The sequence below is a fragment of the Pleurodeles waltl genome, chromosome 8 (genome assembly GCF_031143425.1).
Source record: "Pleurodeles waltl isolate 20211129_DDA chromosome 8, aPleWal1.hap1.20221129, whole genome shotgun sequence".
Lineage (NCBI taxonomy): Eukaryota > Metazoa > Chordata > Amphibia > Caudata > Salamandridae > Pleurodeles > Pleurodeles waltl.
Window position 1 is genome coordinate 1,316,794,400 of NC_090447.1, and position 21,883 is coordinate 1,316,816,282.

The following is a 21,883-nucleotide window of genomic DNA, read 5'->3' on the forward strand; positions in this document are numbered from 1 at the left end:
AATGTGTTTCAGATTATCATGCATTTGTTTGTGCACATTTTGAAAAATTGTATTTTATTCTGTCCTTTATTTAGGACTTCGTATTTTATGCCCCTCGCTTGAGAATCAATAAGCGGATTCTGGCATTGTGTATGGGGAATCATGAGCTTTACATGAGGAGGAGGAAGCCGGACACTATTGAAGTTCAGCAAATGAAGGCTCAGGCCAGGGAGGAGAAGCATCACAAACAGATGGAGAGGTGAAGGGCTCATTGTTTTGCTGATAAGGTTCCGTAAAGTTAATGTCTTTGTTCTCCTGCAAAATGGATGTACCACAGGATATTCATCCAGTTTGGTAGATGTATTTTGCAACATCTGCATTGGACATACTTAATGAATTTAAAGTGTTAAGATCCAACACAGTGGACCTTTTTATACAGGACTTTAACTTTCCAAACATCTCTCTTGCAGAAAAGGTTGCAAGTTGGATACAGCGCACTTCACTCTTTTTTGCTCTTACAGTATAAGGATTGACGTTAACTTGCATCTCTTTCCCTAGATATAACCCTTCGGGATTCCCAGATGGGATTCAAATTTCAGAAACCACTTGGTGTGGTAACTATTCGGGCGAAATATCTCTTTAACATACAAAAACATATGAAACACTGTCACAAATCTCTCTTGTCTAGCAGTACGTGTTGCAGTTCCGACCTGTGCAAGTTAAATGTACTCTCAAATTAGTTTGATACAGCCCCCGGTGGGTGCTGTAGTCCTCTTTAGGTTGCATTGCCCACCTTGTAACTCTGTCCTTTCTATTATGGCTGATCTGTAAAATGAAATGTAGCGGGTGCAGAGCTATAAAAAAAAAAAAAAAAACACAAAAAGAAAAATTTAAATGACTTTTTTTAACATTGCAGCAGGGTTGAGCTTCTTTGGGCTTTAGAGGATGTTAGTGATTTTTTTTTTTTTCAGGATTTGGAGAAAATGCCCCGTGCTTATGGGAAGATATATAGTTTGCCAGTTCTTATCTACTTCCTTCTATAAATGGTACATCAAAACCTCAAATCTTGCTTAAATACCTCATTCCGCCTTTTTAATAGTATTCTGCTCATTGTAGGTGTTGCTGTAGCCACAAATAATCTACATACTCTTGCCGTCTAGTATTAGCAAGGATGTTTGCAAGTTGATTTTCTTTGACTAAGCTTCGGTCACAAGATGCCTTATGTATCTGTATTTAGACCACAATGCACCAGACCAGAGTCTCCAGCTCAGATTTCTTTTTTCTCTTCCACCATTGAGTTTGGACTTTCCATCTCCTGGACCATCGTTTGAAAACCCTGTACCAGGGTCAAAAGAACACTACAGAATTTGGGAGCTAAGCTTTGCACTGCTCAATGCTACATCCTCAAGGAAACATGGATCATATTGAGAGTGACTGTTGGGGCAGGGTGTTGTGGAGAAAATGCCCTTACAGTTCTCCCCTTAGGCAGCACCAGATTTCCACTGGCTGACCTGTCTGGAACATCTGCCTGTTTCCAGAGCATGAGAAGTCGACCTGCTCAGCATTAAAGATGTTCAAGTACAAGACCATCCTGTACAGATGCGAACACTGCTGGGCATGCCAAACGATGGAGAGTCAAGAGTCACCCGAGAAACTACCCCTCAGGAAATACTTGGCTCTGAACAAGAACAGTCTGGGGTGCACACAGTTAGAAAGAGTTTGAGATCAGGCAACAAGAGATGTTCCCCTTCCATATAAGGGGAGCAAAATAATTTATGCTGCAAGTGGAAGCCGGTGGCTTTGGGGGCATCTACTCAGTGGAGGATTGACAGTTCATTTGAATGGCTATATTGATATGGTCGCCATCACAGAGAGAAGATGGAGGAGTTGGTGAGACACCTCCTTGAACCCTACTGCAAAAGGGAGCAGAATTGTTCGTGGAACCAAAAGTCGAACCCAAATGTTTGGTATGACCTGGACTACATTGACACCGCCTCCAAGGAGATCAATTTTAGCATAGACTCTACTTCTGGCTAAGAGTCTTGGTGTTTAGACCAGAGATCCAACAAGTCTTCAGTGTCCTGCTTGACGGAGAGAAACTGTTCCACCCTAAGGTTCACACTATGCTCGAAAAAAGTGAAAAAGGACTGCCAAGTCCTTTGACGCAGTGACTGCCCAGACACCAAGGTCTGCCTTTTATCCAAAAGAATAAGAGGAGGTCCTAAATCATTCACTCCTTTCTAGGGGTGGGTAATATTTTCTGCTTTGTCAGTGGGATTGGTGGAATTTTGTCCACTTTGCGTCACGCTTGTAACGTGGCGTTCAGGCTAAATTTCACCAGCCGCTGCATGGCGGAGACTTTTCTAGCGTACGCCTCAAACAGTGAGTTGGCAGGCAAGCTTTGGCATCCTCTAGCGCAATATTCAGTCACTAGAAGGGCACTCGGCCAGATTTCTCAGCGAATCGAAAATCTACTCGAGCAGCAGAAAAATGAACTTCAGAAGCTGCACCCTCTGGCTCACTGTGTAGTACCATTTGCACTGATTTTTTTTTCAGTGCAGAATGTGCTCCTGGCGCTAAATCACAATATGAGCAGCGCAGTGTGTTTATTTCCACCCATTTGTGGAATTCTGCAGAATTTCGCAGAGATTTTGTCTTTTTTTTTCTTATTGTAACTCTGCGGAATTCCATGGAGTAAAAATCTTGAGTTCCGCCCAGGCATAATCCTCTCCAGAGGCAGGAATATTATCAACCTCAGTCTTTTTAGGGACACTCGGGGACTCCAGTCATTTGGTCGAGATGGCAACTGCAAAGGCACTGGTAGATAGTGTGGACATCATTCAGGTGCTCTGCGCAGGGAATCCCATTGTGACTTTTGACCCCAACGATGCATACTTGCACATACATTCCACGGATCACAACTACCTGCAGTTTGTGGTAAATGTTCAGCACTATCAATTACAAATTCTACCTTTTGAGGTCACCAAAGCCCCAAGAGTATTACCAAATATCTGGTGGTCGTAGTTACACACCTGCCCAGAAACACCATTCATATTTTTCCTTACCTGAACAATTCACTTATAAATAGGGGCAGCTTAGAGCAATGCAAACCAAAATATTTTGCCAGTGTCACAGTTACATCCTAGTTTTCATAGTCAAAGTCAAAAAAGATTTCCTCTTGAGCCACATTAGATCTAACCCTTTCTACTTGTGTGCTGAATGCTGTCATGGAACCTTCGTCCAAATCAAGAGAGGGTGATGGCGTACCAAAGGCTGTTGCCTCTTCTTCAGACACTTTGTCTTCTTATGAAGAGGATGGTAACTGTTAAGAATGATGGCTTCACACATTGCAGTAGTGCTTCATTCAAGTCTACATGTGCCCCCATTACAGGAGTGCCTGGCGAGGTCAGTGAAAAGATCTGTGGTTGATAGTCTTTAGTGGCACAGCAAGAACTTGTTGCTAGGGAGGCCTTTTATGGACTTGCTGCCGCAAATGGCTATAACTGTGAACACCACCACATGACTGTTCATGGATGCCATCACATGACTGACAGCACAGTTGTTACATCAGTTACCTGGTACACATGGCAATCAGGTTGGCACTCAGAGACCACTTGACTGCAGCGTACTACATCCAGAAGCAAATAGGCTCATTTGCACCTGCTGTAGCCCAAAACATTTGGCATGGGGCCTTTCAGAACTTTAGCTCATAGCAAAGCATCTGTCGATAGAGGACAACTCTTCTTTCAAAGAGTGTTTGCTAATGGGTTCTCAATGCTCAGCTTGCATTAACCTCTGTCATACTTGTTTGGCATTTTCAGAACACTCTCACATATGATACAAGCTGACCTTCTTATGCCACTGCGATTGGGATTAGTGGGGCCATTTATTAATATATATTGAGCTTGAGCAACATTGGCCTCAAGCAGCTCATCACTGACCATACCCACATCGTAGGACACATGTTCGACCCCCATTTTCATCTCAACAACAGTCCGGTACATCAACACCATACCACACCACCACAGCGTACACTTCACCATCTCTGGGACCACATATCCCAGCACCATGCCCCCAGATCCAGGCAAAGAAACTGGAAAAATGTATCAAAAGATCAGTGGATCAGCACTCTCCGCTCCCACCTCCCAGACTCGAAACACGACCCTGAGTAAGCAGCAAAGAGCTCCTCCCATTGAATCACAGAATGCGCCAAAGCACTTGCCCCTGCCAAGGTCAAAGAACAAAGCAAAAGAGCAAGCTGGTTCACTGAGGGAACTGCCTCTGAGGAGTTGTTGACCTCCAACAACTTTAAAGGAAGTGACACATCAGCAAAAAAACAAGATTGCACTGCCTTCAGGACCGCTCTCAACCAGTACCACCACCTCCTGAAAGAAACCAAGAAGAATACACCAGTAGACCACATCAAAGCCAGCACAAACCACAGCAAAGTACTCTTGGTCATTGTGAAGGAATTCACCAATCCTGCAGCCACTGAAAATGACCTCACTCCCTTCTAGGAACTATGTGACAGCCTTGCAGACTTCTTCCATGACAAGATCTTGGCTATCTATAAAAACTTTAAATGCCATCCCTCTGCCGCAGATAGCATCAACCAGCTCACATGCACAAACATGAACCCTGAACACCTTCTCACCCACTGGAAACTCCTTGCCACGCAAGAGATTATCTCCATCATAAACTCTGTACACCCAATAGCACCCCTGGACCCTTGCCCCCACCACGTCTTGAAGCTCTGAAGCAAGACAATCAGCGACAATCTCAGGATAGCAAACTATCCATGAAGAAACAATATGACTCATTCTCATCCGCCTGCTTCTACATCCTTAGCTTGCTCCGCAAGATCTTCGGGCTCCCAACAGACACCAGGAGGACCATCATGCAGGCCCTCATCCCCAGCATGCTGGATTAAGGAAACACAGTCTGCCTTGGAATCGCAGCACGCCTTCTGAAGAGACTCCAGACAATACAGAACTCGGAGTCAAGACTCGTCCTCCCCAGAAGGATCCACATCACACCCGATCTCAAAAAACGACACTGGCTCCCGATTCAGAAGAGATGCCAGTTCAAGATGCTGACCCACGATTACAAGGCCCAGCACAGCGAAGGACCAGCATACATCAACAAACGCCTGACCTTCCAGCAGCCGACCAGACTCCTACAATCAGCTTCCCTCTCCTTCACAGACACCTCACGGATCCATAGAGCCAAAAAGCAGAGGATGTGCCTTCTTGCCCTTGGCAGTTAAGGCCTGGAACTACCTCCCCCTGCACCTCAGGACCACACCATCATTCCAGCGATTCAGAAGATAACTAAAGACCTGGATGTTCAAATGATCAATCCTTCACGTAGCAGCATACACCTCGAGCGCCTTGAGACCCCCAAAGGTGATTTGCTGTGCTCTATAACTGTTTGACTGAAATATTAACTTGTCCAGCAGCTTTTAATGCCGGGGTAGCTGTTGTTAGGCGCACAGTCTCACAAAACTGTAAAATTGATATGGTGATGAGGAAATTCTGTACACCATCAGCTAGGGCACTGAAAGCTGCCAACGTGACTGCGGTCTCCGACTGGTTTTACTGGGATTTTGTCCAAAGATTTGTTGATCCCTCCCAGAAGAAGCATCAGAATTTTCAGAAAATCTTGAGAGAAGGGAAGGCAGTGTCCAACCAGATCCTAAATGCATCTGTGGACTGCCATGGTTCTTTACACGAGGCAATCCAGGAGAACTCTGTCTTACTACCCTTAAATTTCACTTCGGCAATTGTTTGTTAGCTGATCTCTCCGTGATTTGCGACTCATTAACTCAAACGGAGATTTGAATACCTCATCAAAGTGGACATCGAGCATTTTGAAAGGAGTAGGCTAAGAGGCATAAGTGTTTCTGCTGTCTACATTAGAGAGAGGCTAATCCGGCCACCTTTGTGCATCTAATCGAAAGCAACAGTACCATCAAAGGTGCCATTTTCCCCAAAGACAGAGAAAAGGGCAGCAGTCATCAGCCACAGTGGGGGAGCCCTCTGTCCCTTCCAAAATCTGATTTCCCCACTCTGACTTACACTGTTAATGTCACAACAAATCTATGCACCAGATCGAGTGGCAAAATATCACGAAAGACTGGAGAATACTGTTGTGAAGAATGACTGTACACCTATGTGCAAACCTGTACCTTAAAAAGTAAAAAACACAAAGACCAGGAATATCATGAAAGAATTAAGGAAAGCCGGCCATAGTATGAAACAAAAGCAGGCGGTGAAGCAAGTGTGATGTAAAGGTAAAGACAGGCATCTATTTGAAGTACTTTTTCTTAACTAGCTCTTTATCTATTTTTCAACTTACATTTATACATTTCCACAGGTTTGGCTTTATCATTTCTACTTGAAGTACACTGTGGATCAGAAATAACAGTGTGGAATCCATCCCATTCTGTCTCCGAGGACACCAAACAAGTGGGTGTAGAAAACGGGATGTAGAAATTGCATCAAACCTTGCTTAAGCAGTGTTTATTGTATGAGTGCCATTGATCTTCAATATGTTTATTTTCAGAAACATAGGAAAGGCATAAGGCTTTTGGGGGAAACACGCACTGTCTTCCCAAAGTTCTCAGTTTAGTCTCGGTTCTGCACTAGGGACCTTATGTAAGTTCATGACTGTTCAAAGAGCGCGTTTCAGAATAAATGTATTTTTATTTATCCATACCTACACAATTGGCTTGTGAAAGATTGTTTACAATAAGACATACTATATCCAGACAATAGCACCAATTATGTGGGAATTAGGTCTTCACGTAACAGTCGACTATCATTCCAGTGCAAAACATCTAATGCATAGGAACACTTATGGACACATAGCAAGCATTTTCCTCACTGGGGAGACTGTGATAAGTCAGAAATATGATTCCTGTTCACCACAAACAATGCACAGCACATCAAAGTTCATGTCTGAAGTCGACAACATGTTGTATCTTGATAGTCCTCATTACCAGATCTACAAAAGACCACTAAAAGAATGCATGGAGGACATGTTGGAGTTGGTACTCAGGGAACTTGGCCAGTAAATTGCAACTGTCTGTGGGTACATTGAAGTCCTTCTGTTGGTGGAAAAAGCAATCAAAATTAATCATCAGTGTCAATTTTAACCATAATGCCACAACTCAGATAATTAGTGCCTATCTTCTGATTAGAAAGACAGGCGAACACAGGCCGGCTTCCTAGTCCTGCAGGTACAGATATTGGGCCCCAAAATGGCCATGTTAATCTTTTGTGAAGTCCTTCTATTCATCCTTGTCTGACAGTGATAAATTAATCCAAACAGACAGTGCAAACCGTGTGTACCTAAGCAAGCAAGGTAAGAAACAATTGTGCTCCCTGCCAACGGAAGCTGAAACATATGGCATTGGCTCACAGCTAGGAACACCAACCTACAAGGTATATACCATGTCTTGGGGGTATTAAAGACCAACAGATGTGTGAAGCAGGGGCATATCAGAAGGTCCCAAATGGTTCCTCAACAACCCTGTTCTATATCAAATTATCAAGTTCAGCAACAGAAAATGCATAATATCAAAGTTTTGTGTCACGGCATCATGAAGTAGGGCAGAGAGGGAGTATTGTTTTGAGAAGTACCTCAAAAGCATTTCTTTAGCCTTTTTTCTGTGGTCTTTCATTCTGCAAGTGATAGAGTTGGAACAATTCTAGTCAAGAATTATCTTGAGGGAGCCAGAATGACCTTGTTTGTGATGGTTTCCAGGCTAACTTAACTTTTTGGAACAACCACACAAGAGCCTCACATGCAAGCAAGATCGGCTAATTAGGGAGCAGGGCAAGATTTTACATCACAGCTAGACATCTGACATTGGTGGCTGGACTTCTGATTTCTACATTATGTGCATTGAACATTCTTTTGTTTAATCCACTTCCAGAATACACAGACATTGACAAAAAAAGTTCTATATTAGTAATTGGTTTGTCTTCATGTGGAAGATAGTCTTAAGGTGCATCTATAGGTTCACTAAAAGGTGCTTTTTATCTGTTGCACATGGCTAAATTTGGTTTACAGTTCTCATTCTTGAAAGTACACTTTGCTGTAATTGCAGCTTACGTGAAGAAACCCTTTCCTAAAACCTTTTTCCACATTCTTTTGTAGGTACAATTTTTTTGTAAAGTCTTAAATATTCTCTTGTTGGTAGACCATCATTTAGAAGAATAAGTTGGTCCTAAGAATTTAAACTACCATTTTAGGTGTCGCCTATGCAGGGCATGCACTGTCTCTTCGAGACATGCTGTTACCTACTCTGTGGGCTTCAAGCACACCCACCATTTTTTATTCATTCTTTTCTGTGTCCTTCGGAAAACCTGACTTTTCATTGGTGAATTGACTGTATTTGTCCATCCTTCTGGTGTTTGGTTCCTTCCCATGGCTACTGGCCCTGTTACATGTACTCCTCCTTTCCTGTCTATTTTGGTTAGTTTTTTCCTGCCCACAGTGACATATTAAGGTTTTCCTTACACACAGCTACACCCCCTGCCTTTCCATTTTGAGCTCAAGTGAAAATAGGCCTGTAAATCTTGGCTCTGCACTGCTTTCATGTTTGGCCATTGTGCGCCTTTTATTTGATCAGCACGGTCAATCAATCAGAAATTTGTAAAGCGCACTACTCACCCGTGAGGGTCTCAGGGTGGTGAGGCTGGGGTGAGGGGTGTGAGGCTGAGGAGGTGCTACTACTGCTCGAACAGCCAGGTCTTGAGATGTTTCCTGAAGGTAAGGAGGTCTTTGGTCTGATGAAGGTGGGTGGGAAGAGTGTTCCACGTCTTGGCGGTGAGGTGCGAGAATGATCTGCCGCCGGTAGTAGTTCTACGGACGCGTGTGACGGTTGCGAGGACAAGGCCGGCGGAGCAGAGATGCCGGGTCGGGGTGTAGAAGGAGAGCCGTCTGAGGTATTCTGGTCCGGTGTTGTGCCCCTCAGCTGCTTCCAGTTGCCGTAGGGCTCAGCGCTGTGTAGACTGGTTGTTTTTGTTCATTCCTTCGCCCCGATTGAGCATGCACTTTACAGTGCTCCCAGAAAACAATTGGGGACCGACTAGAGTGCTCCTGTATCAGCACGCACATTCCCTCCGGGGTAGAAGCAGGCATCCGCTCCAGTGTGCCTTTGTTGTTGGGAAAGCTTTTATGATGAGGGGTTTCCCAGAGGCCGGTGCGTCTCTTAGAGGACTCTAGCTGCAGAGACGGTATATGTTGAGTCCTCCAAGCCGCCTCCTGCTCTGATGTTAGTGCCACAGCCGAGAGAAAGTATTTCTCCGATGCCAGTGGGCAGAGAGTGTGGGACTCCTCTCAGCTGCTTGCCTAAATTCCCTATGCTGTTCTGAGAGGTAGGCGGGCATTAACTCTTATTCTGAAAGAACTCCTTTAGTTGCTGCTGGAACATGGTTAATTAATCTGCATTTGCTGCCATCTGCATATAGTTGTCTTTATTTTTATTTTTTTATTTATTTGTGCTTAATAGTTCTATTCATGTTTGAGTGTGGCAATTCTGTACCCTTATATTACCTTGTTTACAGATACAGTTTGTGGCATTGTAAAAGATTGGGCAGGAATGAGAGAGTTTGTTTTGAAGTCAGCTGACATGACTCAAATGTCTCTGACCACTCAATCTCATAAAAATAAGCGGCTGCAATGTACAGCACATGCCCAAAATGTCATCAGCTGTCACCCAGCAGCAGTTTGATTTAAATCCAAGGACTTGCGGCTGCAACATTTGTGTGAATTTGAAACAACGCCTCACGTGTTGCAAGCCGTCTACCTCATGTGCCCCCCCAAGTTCTCTTCCAGGGGATCCTCATCAAAGTCATAAACATTGAATATTCCCGCCCTTGTGCGGGGACCCCGGAGCATATATATATAAAATACATACATATTATCATGTGTAAAACAGCAATGCAGGCTATAATCATAAATAGGCTAAAATGCTTTATTCCTATGCAAGTTTTTTTTTGTTTTTTTTTGTTTATATTATAAAATCACAATAGATCATAAATATCTACCTAAGCCCCAAAAACTGGACTTGGGGAAGTAAACAGCAGTAAATAGCAGAGAAAAACAGAAAAAACCACATTGAAAAACAATGAAGCATTCTTAGCCAATAGGCTGCATGCAGGTTAACACAGGAGAACCATAAAAACTTTGGCACCGTGCCTTTAAGACCCTGAGCACCTCCAGTAACCCACCATGCCTCAGGGGTGAAGGGAAGGTGACAGTTGGTTCACAGTTAGGTCAGTTCTTTTTTCCGGCTTCTTCTGAGAGGATCCTGGAGCATTGAGCTCTCAGTTTTTCTGAGTTTTTTCTTCAGAAAAATCCCTAAAAATAGTGTTTTTCCTGTTTACTCGACAGATAACATCTTTTGTCTGAGTTTGGCAGTCTTTTCTGACAGAAAAAGCCATCTCTTTTTGTAAAATGTCCTTGTGGGAAGAAGAAAGCCCAGTCAGACCCACACTCTCTGTGTATTGTCTGCCTGCCACAGAGTCACTGTCCTGACACCTGCAAGTATTGTAAGAAGATGTCAAGGAGGACTCTCAAAGACAGAGAGAAAATCAGGCTACATGGGCTTCAGGAGAGGAAAAAGTCAACATCCTCTTCACTTCCCAGGCCTACAACAGAAGGAATGGCCAGATCGACGTCGACAGGTAGGATTGTGCCTGTTTGTTCTCCATCGACGTCATCGGCGCCACTGTCTCACCGGCATAGATCGCCGTCGACGGTGACCAGACCGACGTCGAGGGACAAAGCGTCGAAGCATGGACAGCACAGGGGTACATCTCCGTCGACGGCAGGCCGCCGTTCGGCGTCGAGTCATCTCCGGCGCTCCCGTTCGCCGTCGAGAACATCTCGCCCCTTGGCGTCGAAGGACACAACGCCAAAAACACCACGACGGCATGAACATCCGCCGTCGACCACTCGCCACTCAACGTCGAGACACACGACGGCGAGTAGGTCCAGGTCCCGTGATCGGCGATCGGCGTCAAGACATTCAACGTCAAGGCCTTCGACGTCAAGACCTTCGACGTCGAGAACAGACCAGCCATCGCAACTTTCGACGTCGAGGATGCAATCGACGTCGACACAACCTTCAGCTGTGTCACAGGCAGTAGAGCCAGCGGATAAAGCTCCCTCACCGGTGGTCTCTATACGGAGTGCATCATCCCATTCCAGAGCGGGCTCATCGGGGCATGTTTCTCCCATCACTCTATCACCTAGATGGTTAGAGAGCCTGAATAGACCGGCAGCATCCCCGGATTCCCAATACTCTAGGATGTATTCTCCTACTGCCTCATTACCTAGAACGCCATCGCCTACAGCTAGAGCAGGACGGGCTCGTTCTGCTTCTCGTCAGCCGACCACAAGACCTGCACACTCTGCTACAGCTTCTCGTAGCAGGTCTCGTTCCCGAAGGAGAACCAGGTCGCGAACACCACACAGAAGATCACCTTCTTGGTCTTCTTCAGGATCGTCTGTTGGGCGCTACTCCCCCACACTGACAGATTCTCCACCTGCTAGGATCTCACCGGTGGATGATATCACCACTTTTAATGAGGTTCTTTTAAGGGGAGCGCAGAAACTAAATATTGAGGTACCGGAGCCGGCCACCTCATCCTCAGTTATCTTTGAGACCCTACAACACAGATCAGTCTCGAGAAAACTGCTGCCACTAGTACCGGGTTTGCTGCAACCTACTATGGACACCTTTCTGACTCCAGCCACTCTCGAGTCTGCCCCGGCTAGGATTCAAAAGAAGTACAAAGCTCCGGAGCAAGATCCTTTATTCCTGCGGAAGGATCCGCCACCGGACTCTTATCTTAGCCGCAGCCAGAAAAACACACTCTGTGGCATCATCTTCCACAGTCCCCCCGGATAAGGAGAGCAGACACCTAGACTCCCTGGGGAGAAAGATGTGCGGTACGGCGGCATCTGCTATGAAGGTCTCCAGCGCCTCAGCACTTCTGGGCAGATATGACCGCTCTCTGTGGGACTCACTCCACAGATTTACAGAAAAGTTGCCCAGGGAAGATAGACAGGACTTCCAGGAAATCTTGCAGGAAGGGGGCCTAGTATCTAACCAGGTCATCAGCGCGGCGGCGGACGGGGCGGATTTGGCTGCGCATGGGTATGCGCACGGAATCTGCGCTAGGAGGTCTTCCTGGCTACGGCTCACGAGTCTGAAACAGGAAGCACAGCAACGCATTTTAAACCTCCCATTCAGCGGGAATTCGTTGTTCGGTACCCACGCGGATGAAGAGATGGCCCGAATGAAAACGGAGGTGGACACTATGAGGGCAGTGGGCCTGGAACGTAAGAAAGACTTCAGGCGGAGGTACAGGCCGTACGACAGACGACCATTCCAGCAGAGGGTTCAAACCCCTCACTGGTCTCAAAGGCCACAACAACGGCAGGGACGTCCCCTGTTTCAGGCACGTAGACCCACAAGAGACCGAGGGGCAAGTAGACCTCAACAGTCTACAGCAAAGACACCAACAAAGCAATGAAGCATTGCTTCCCTCAGCACTGTGCACCACTCCGGTGGGGGGAAGTATTACGCATCATCTTCACGAGTGGCACTCCATCACAAGAGACAAATGGGTGCTCAATATTGTCGAACATGGCTATTCTCTCCTTTTCAAAAAACCTCCGCCACACTTGCCGCCAGCAAGATGTTTTCCTTCTCATCTCAGCCTGCTACGCAAGGAAGTTCTTGCACTCCTACAAAAGAAAGCTGTAGAAAAGGTTCCTCCGGCACAAAAAGGAAAAGGGGTGTACTCCTGTTACTTTCTGGTGGCGAAAAAAGGTCAACAGGGCATCTTCAGGCCAATTCTGGACTTACGGCTCCTGAACAAGTACATAAGAAAACAGAAGTTCAGGATGCTAGCCCTTCACCAGATTGTTCCGCAACTGCATCAGGGAGACTGGATGTGCTCCATCGACCTACAGGATGCATATTTTCACATCCCAATAGCATCCAAACATCGGAAATTCTTACGTTTCCAGATAGCGTCACAGCACTACCAATTCAGAGTCCTACCATTCGTCCTGAAGTCTGCACCCCGAGTCTTTTCAAAATGTGTAGCAGTGGTAGCGGCACATCTTCGAAGGCAAAAAATATTCGTCTACCCCTACCTGGACGACTGGCTATTGAAGGCTTCCTCTCCGGATCAGGCGAGATAACATCGAGACATTGTACTAAGAACTTTCGAGTCTCTAGGTGTTCAAATCAACCACAACAAGTCAACCTTGATTCCAACACAAAACCTCCACTACCTGGGAGCTATACTAAACACAGAGCTCCAAAGAGTGTATCCTTCGGAGGAACGACTTTTATCAATCCACAGGAAGTGTCAACAACTATTAACAGCCGATGCACCTACTGCTCGTCAGGTGACATCGCTTCTGGGCTCCATGGCTTCATGCATCTTCATTGTCCCGAATGCCAGGCTACACATGAGGCCCCTTCAGGAGGCATTAGAGAACAACTGGAGCCAAAAGACTGGTCGCTGGGAGGACAAAGTACGACTACCAGCAGCGGCTTTTCAATCACTACAATGGTGGATGCACAGACCTCACCTGTCAATAGGTTCTCCGTTTCACCAGACAATTCCAGCCGACACTCTGGTAACGGATGCGTCTCTTCAGGGTTGAGGTGCTCATCTGGGTTCCTTCCAAGCTCAGGGTCTGTGGTCCGACAAGGAAAATAACTATCACATAAATCTACTGGAGCTCAGAGCGGTCCATCTGGCTCTCAAATCTTTCTCTCCATTGGTTCAGGGGAAATCTCTCCTAATTCAGACAGACAATACAACCACAATGTATTACCTGAACAAACAGGGGGGAACAAGATCACTACCTCTGTCTCGAGAGTCCCAAACGATATGGCATTGGCTCCTGGCCAGGGGAATGTCTATCACGGCGGTACATCTGCCAGGTCAGCAAAACGTAGAGGCAGATTTCCTGAGCAGACATCTAGAAGACGCGCACGACTGGGTCCTACACGACGAAGTCATCGAGGACATCTTCGGTCAATGGGGTCGACCCCAGTTGGATCTCTTTGCAGACGAAGCAAACAAGAAATGCCCAGACTTCGCATCCAGGTTCTGCCGTCCGGGATCTCAAGGGAATGCCCTGTTGATCAACTGGTCAGGGATATTTCTCTACGCCTTTCCACCGATTCCCCTCATACCGGCAGTAATCAACAAACTTTACAACTCCAGAACCAGAATGATTCTGATAGCGCCACAATGGCCCCACCAATTCTGGTACACGGATCTACTCAACTTATCGGAAAAACCTCACAGGAGGTTGCCGTGCAGACCGGATCTCCTGAGCAGAATGGAAGGCAGAATCCTACATCCCAACCTTCCCTCTCTGAGCTTGACAGCATGGCTCCTGAATTCCTACAGTATGGGCACCTAGGGCTCTCACAGGAGTGCATGAACATCTTGAAAGAGTCAAAACGACCTTCCACGCGGCGTTCTTACGCTTTTAAGTGGAAGAGATTTTACATCTGGTGCTCTCAACAAGGTATAAATCCCATACGAGCTCAGGAGGATGTCATACTGTCCTATTTGCTTCATCTGGCGAAGTCTGGTCTGCAGGTATCTTCTATTAAGGTTCATTTGTCTGCAATTACAGCGTATCGTAAGTCGCCTTCTCAGGAATCCTTCTTTACGATACCTGTAGTCAAGGATTTCTTAGAAGGCTTGAAAAAGGTTTTTCCTCCCATTCGGAGGCCTTCTCCTCCATGGGAACTGAATGTAGTCCTGTCAAAACTTATGAGCCTATCCACAAGGCCTCTTTACAGCACCTTACGTGGAAGACGGCTTTTTTGGTGGCCATTACTTCAGCGAGGAGGGTCAGCGAAATTCAGGCTCTGTCTTGCAGAGAACCGTACACGGTTTTTCACGATAATAGAGTGGTTCTGCGAACTCACCCATCTTTCCTTCCGAAGGTGGTGTCATAATTCCATATCAATCAGACTATATCTTTACCGACTTTCTTTCCCAATCCGGAGACTCCGGCTGAGAAAGCATTGCATTCTTTAGACTTGAAAAGAGTGCTGAAATTCTATTTGGACAAAACAAAACCGATTAGACATTCTAACCATTTGTTTCTGAATTATGGTCATTTAAGAACAGGAGAGGCAGCGTCTAAACGAACGATATCAAGATGGATTGTGTCTTGTATTGTTAACACTTACCAACTAGCTAATAAGCAATTACTGGCTAGGCCAAAAGCGCATTCCACAAGGGGAAAAGCGGCTACTGCTGCCCTCCTTAACAATGTACCAATTTCCGAGATTTGTAAGGCTGCTACATGGAAGTCTATGCATACCTTTACTAAGCATTACTGTTTAGACTCGGATGCAAGAGCGGATGCCCAGGTGGGGCAGGCCTCTCTTAGAAATCTATTTGCATGAATATGTATTCTTTCCTGCACTTCTTTCAGACAGTCCGCAGAGTTTAGGGATGGGCTTGCTAATCTATTCAATGTTTATGACTATTGATGAGGATCCCCTGGAAGAGAAGGATAAGTTACTTACCTGTAAATCCTAGTTCTCTTCCAGGGGTATCCTCATCAAAGTCATAAACAACCCACCCTCCTCCCCGGACTCAAGTCTCCTAGAAGTGCAGGACAGATTATCTTTCTGATCAGTTACAGAGATTGTCACCGTAAAAAAGTACTGACCTAACTGTGAACCAACTGTCACCTTCCCTTCACCCCTGACGCATGGTGGGATACTGGAGGTGCTCAGGGTCTTAAAGGCACGGTGCCAAAGTTTTTATGGTTCTCCTGTGTTAACCTGCATGCAGCCTATTGGCTAAGAATGCTTCATTGTTTTTCAATGTGGTTGTTTCTGTTTTTCTCTGCTATTTACTGCTGTTTACTTCCCTAAGTCCAGTTTTTGGGGCTTAGGTAGATATTTATGATCTATTGTGATTTTATAATATAAAAAAAAAAAAAAACTTGCATAGGAATAAAGCATTTTAGCCTATTTATGATTATAGCCTGCATTGCTGTTTTACACATGATAATATGTATGTATTTTATATATATATGCTCCGGGGTCCCCGCACAAGGGCGGGAATATTCAATGTTTATGACTTTGATGAGGATACCCCTGGAAGAGAACTAGGATTTACAGGTAAGTAACTTATCCTTCTCTCACTCCCCGTATGCTTTTGTTCCCCAGCACTCTGAGTGCACGCATTTGCCAATTTTCCCTCCCTACTGCTTCGCTACCCACCCGCTCCATGTTGCTCTCCATCGCCTACTTTTCTCACCCCCAACCTGATGTTGTCCCATCTAGCCCCTCCTTATTCCCCCCACATGCTGCTTTACTGTGGTCAGCTTTTTCACTCCCAGTGTTCTACTTAGCATGCTCCTGTCTCCCCATACCATCTCCAGCCACGTTTTGTTCTCTCCCTCACTTCCAAGTGCTTTCGCAGTACTATTATTATTTTAATAAATGGAGATCTATTATGGATCAGTACGTGTAAAAACATTTTTGCATGCACTCAAGCACAGTTGCACATGCAAAGTGATGTGGTTCTGCAGCCACGTCAAACTTTTTATTTATTTATGTAAAACAGCATTCTCAAAGCCGCTAGGTCTCAAAGGTGAGACATACTGGCTTTGCCAATGCTGGTTTGAAAAGTAGAGACCAGGGAGAACTTGAAGAGTAGAGTATACACTTTGCATATACATACCACCCTTTAAATGTCAAGCTATGGTATCATAGCTTCACAGGTTCAAGGTGTGGTGTGATTTTAAAAGACTGATATTCACTGCCAGTGGCAAAAGTCATCAAATTGCTTTGGCACTCATCTAAAATATACACCTAAATCAATCCAGGGGTGTGTGGCAGAATAGTTGAGTGAGATGCAAGGTCCCTTTTAAGGCTTCCCACCTTTGAGGACAATTGGCGGAAGCATTCCATGCAGACCTTCCCAAAACGTCGACCAAGAGGCTTTTATCTCTGAGCTTACTCGGTACAAGCAGCTTTTTTTAAATCGTGTAGGTGACCACCACCCTGGCACAGTGAGTCTAGTTCATTCTGCCAGGGCAAAAATGCATTTATATTTTTTTTAAAGGGTATTCTTACTGGTCTTCAAAGGTTTAGTCACTTTATTTGTGTTTAGTACCATTATTTGGCATTATTTTCACTTGTGTGCTGGTTACATACACAATTTCAGATCAACAGTGCTTGACAATTTTCATATATTGTGTTCAGTGGAAGTTACTGTACAAATCATTATTATATTGCTAGGCTCTCTTGATTATCCCGATTACTTTTAGTATGTGTGTATCTGGGGAAAAGTAGTCAAGATCATGTGCTGAGCTCCACCCTGAGATGACAGAATGGGAGATGTAAAGGAGGTGAAGACTGGCAAGAAAGGGAGAAGGAGAGTGAAAGGGGGATGTCCTCCCTGTTCCCGTTCTCCAGTTAGTAAACTGTGCTAATTATTCCTGTTCCGATTCATTTACTAATGTGGTATTCTGTGGTGGTTGTCTTTCTCACCTCTCTGTTCTTCGGCATGCAGGGCTGAGCCTTCAGCCATCTTTCACCTTTTTACCTCCCACTATCTACTATGAGGGGGTCACTATGGTTACTCTCTGTTCATCACTGTGGCCCTCTGAGAGAGTAGTAAAGCCATATTCCTCTTGGGAGCTTTTTTTCCTTATTTGTTTGGGAGTGTTTTTTTTGTTGTAGCGTTCTTTTGTTGTAGCGTGTTTTTATTCCTCTAGTTTGGCTACATGCCTACTGCATAGCGTTAGGGCAGTGCTCTTGCCTCATTTGAATCTGGACTTGGCTTTATTTGAGACACAAATTTGTTTTCTCGCTTGTTGCCCAGGTGTGTATGTGTTTTTGGAGTTCTGTGGTTATATGTCCTCAGGCATCTGCATTTTATTTTGCTTTATCTTGCCACTCTTATGCTCCCTCTGGACACTGTTCTCCTCAGGCTCAGGGAGCCCAGCTTGGTTAGTGTGTGCGGCACAACGGTGAAGGGGCCTCATGGTGCAGAGTAGTTTGTCCTGCCTAACGGAGTCCTCAGTAGTGACCAGAAAGCTAATACCAGTCACAGAAAGTTATACCAGCTGTACTCACATGAGGAGCAATATAGCACAGCCCTCACCAAGGACACTGATGTCTACTGTTTTTCACTTTTTCTTTTATCCTTTTTAGTTGAGCCTAGGCAGCGTGTGCGCGGTCTCTCGCTGTGCTGTATTCAGTCTGTGGACTTGCCCATTAATGTTTTACTGGTAACTTGGACTGTCCTTTAAAACATTTGCTTTCTAGTAATCATTCTTCTCTGTCCATCCTTTAGATGTTTAACGCCCAGGTAGCTGCGCCTAATTACTCCTATCCAGTGCTTAATTTGAGCCGGTGGTTTTGTGTGCGGGGCACCAGCACTTATTAATCGGGGTCACTTATTTTTCTGCGTCCGGCATTTACAGTGAACAAAAGAGACATATGGGAAAGACGGAGGAAGAGAAATATGGAAAAGTGTCACAAAGGGAGAAAGCTGAGAGAGTGAGCTGGATGGCCAGAAAGTGACTGTAAATGGATTAAGGAGGCCCGAGATGGCTTTGGGATAAGGCTACCTCAATACTGTGTCAAATTCAGCAGCCGGGTGCTTCAGAGGAGAGCTTTGGGCACCAGCACATTTTTATTTACAAATTAAGCACGGCTCCTTTCGTTCCACTTTGGTGCTTATTGCTCTGTTTCTCAAACTGCTTTTTAATTTTATTTCCTTTTGGGATGTGGTTTTGCAGGAGAAGCTTTGCTTTTGACTGAACGCATATTTACAGGTCACAGAACTGCTTCTTTTATTCTTGTTGTACCCTGTTTGCCTCCAGAAATCTGCATATATTTCTACTATTTGTCATGTTTTGGTTACCCTAATGCACACCGCACGCTTAATGGCCACTGCTCTCTATCTGTCAACATGGCAGCCGTATGCCTTTCCCTAGGCTGATCGATGCAATTCCATTAAAGTTCCATGCAGGGTTGGCGCTGTGACAGGATCCTGTACCAGACATTACATCGCCATGCTAGTTTATTTTGTGGTAGTCCATATGTTCAAATAAAGAAGACAGGCAGAAGTTTAATTTCCTTTATTCAGTAAGCCTGGGAGGAGCTTGTTCCCATTGCGCCTGCGAGCGCACAGCACTGGTGGCTGCTGCCAGTATGGAATGGGGTTTACAGAACAGAGTGAGAAGAGGTAATCTTGCCTCTCCACTTCCATGTTATGGGTGATTTACAGTGCGCAGTGTCTCCGCTCCCGTCCCCCCTTCCCCCAAGTGCAGACTCTCCCTTTCTCTCTCTCTCCAACCCCCATCACTGCTACACGGTTAAATATGATAGTCTTGCCCTAATTTGGTGCTCTCAAGTGTCCCTTTTAGCATCTTTCTCTATGCGCATACAGACATGTGCGCATGCATGGACACGTATATCACAGTGCCTCTCCCGTTCAGTCTCTCTTGTGTGTTTTCTTCTCCACATCCCTGAATGTGCTTAAATTGTGCTGCAACTAAGTCAAAGAGGACACGCGATTGGGCTGGGCCACCTCCATCATGTAAATTGCACAGTTTGGCCACTTCCCAATCAAGGGCAGTATCTGACAGAGGGAGACCAACATAGAGCCAAAATATGTGGCTAAAAGACATTGACATTGCCAAAGCTGTTGGATTTCTGCATATGCGAGACCTATTGGCTTTGCCAGCGCTTGCTAATAATAACCCTTTTCAAATCATTGTGCTTCCTACATTGTTTGCTAATTATGCTTCTCCAGTTGAAATCTCTCAAGTTTAACAATGAAAACATTTACAGTACTTTGTTGTAAAAACATTGTATATCAGACATTCAGACCTGCTGTTTAATTACGGGTCCAGTCTGTAATGTCATGGCTTCTTCTAAGTAGTTTGCCACCTATGTAATTGTCTCTTTTATAATGATTTGTTGTAGAAAGGTAAAGAGAACATTGCATAGTAAAGGAAAGACAGTACCAAAACCTTACTTAGGAACATACCCAATATTTGTAGAGTAGTGACCGGGTAGTCAATCCATACATTCACAGGATAAGACTATCTGACATGTTCTAGTGGGCCTAATATTTCTGCATTGTATATTAACATAATTCATGTATTTGTCACCCTTATTATTTGCTTTTCTTTACAGATCCCTGCTAGGAAGAGTGAAGCTTGCATCTCTACTGATTGTTCATAACTTTCAGAATGTAGAAAGAAAAGTAGTTACTTAATTTGTTGTCATAGTTCTTCTTCATGGGAATCTTCACTGAGTTGATGAACATCTTGCCCACCCCCCGGGACTTGAGGGGAGCAAAGTGAGAAGGCCAGATATTAATCTGAAATTATAACTTTATTCAAGCTTCAGGATAAACTGAATTTCAGCTGCATTACTAGCAAACCTCTATGATCACTGGGTGAGACCGCAGCCATAAAGGTGCGGTGTGTTTTTCTGTTTTAGTCTGTGATTACTATCTGCAGCTTCCTTCTATTTTTATTTATTAATAAATAAATGGACAAGTGGAAATCTCACAAGTTCTCATGGACTAATCTAAATTTAAGAAATCATCTAAAAAAGTGTAAACAAGGTTGGAGTCTGCAGAAATTGGCCGTTTATTGGTATTGTCACCAGAGTAACGATAAGGCAGCCCCGTTCACAATTCAAGTAAAATAAATATGCACTAGGCATGTGCTGTGGTGGAGACTGGATTGGTAACCTTAACAGACCACTGTGTTAGTGTTTTTATATATCAACAATAGCCTTCCCTACCGTGAGTTTTGTAGTGCAGCTATACATACTCATTCTGCCTCACTATAATGTTTTCTTCTTGACGGTTTTAGTTCCAGTCCGCCATTCGAAAGTGCATCAGTATTTTAAAGATTGCTCTGTGATGTGTAAAATTATAGATTTATTTACATTCTTGTTAATGTTTCAGTCGTTGTGCTATCTTCTCTCTTTTCACGCCTTTTTTCAGCTGATTCCTAATGTTTCCAATCACCATCCACCAAGAGTAGTGAAATCACTTTGAAATTACTTTTACCTGTTAATATGTTTCACGAGTAACATTTATGTTTTTAAAATTTTGGAGACAATTGTTTTTCCATCTAGAGCTCAGTTGGAGAATGAGAAAAAGAAAAGGGAAATAGCTGAAAAGGAAAAAGAAAGAATAGAACGTGAAAAAGATGAGTTAATTGAACGGCTCCGGCAAATTGAAGAACAGACATTGAAGGCACAGAAAGGTAACCCTTTTGAAATTGCTCTTAAACTCAAACAATTTATCACTTTTTTTTTTTTTTTTTTTTTAAATAGCCTCGTCTGTCATTTTCTTCAGTATCCTGTGGCTGTTCTCCTAATTAGTTTTGAATATGTGGTGTTCTATACAAGTTGATGTAATGCTCCAGAAAATCAAAATGTAATTTATTTATGAAAGAAGCTGGTCATTGCTGACAAAGGATTAATGGATAGGAAATGGGGGTGAACGGAATTATACATTGAGAGCCCATTGCAAGTAATAATACTCTAGTCCTATTTTGATTACATATTTACAATTTAAGGCATGGACAATGGTTGGTCAGAAGCTGGGACTAGAAATTAGGTCTCTGGGTGTGAGATTAGCCACCTGACTAGTAGACTACACGAGGTACTGCTTTATCTGAGGACTGAGATCAAAGAAATGTTACAAGAGTTTCAACAAAGTGACCCATCAAATATTCAAAGTGATGAACCTGCAACCATTTTTCTTTCCAGTATATCTGATGCATTGATAGCCCTCTTTTTCTATGTCTGGATTAAATGTGCTAAATGAAGCTTTAAATA

At 44.4% G+C, this 21,883-nt stretch overlaps 1 protein-coding gene across 3 annotated transcripts in view; it reads left to right on the forward strand.

The window, feature by feature from the left end:
• RDX (radixin) overlaps positions 1-21,883 on the forward strand; it is a 506,777-nt gene that overhangs the window by 222,414 nt on the left and 262,480 nt on the right. For all 3 annotated transcript variants that reach the window (XM_069202305.1, XM_069202306.1, XM_069202307.1), the window contains 2 exons: positions 75-238; positions 21,176-21,306. In XM_069202305.1, coding sequence (XP_069058406.1) covers positions 75-238; positions 21,176-21,306 — 295 coding nt within the window. The remainder of the gene's footprint in view (positions 1-74; positions 239-21,175; positions 21,307-21,883) is intronic.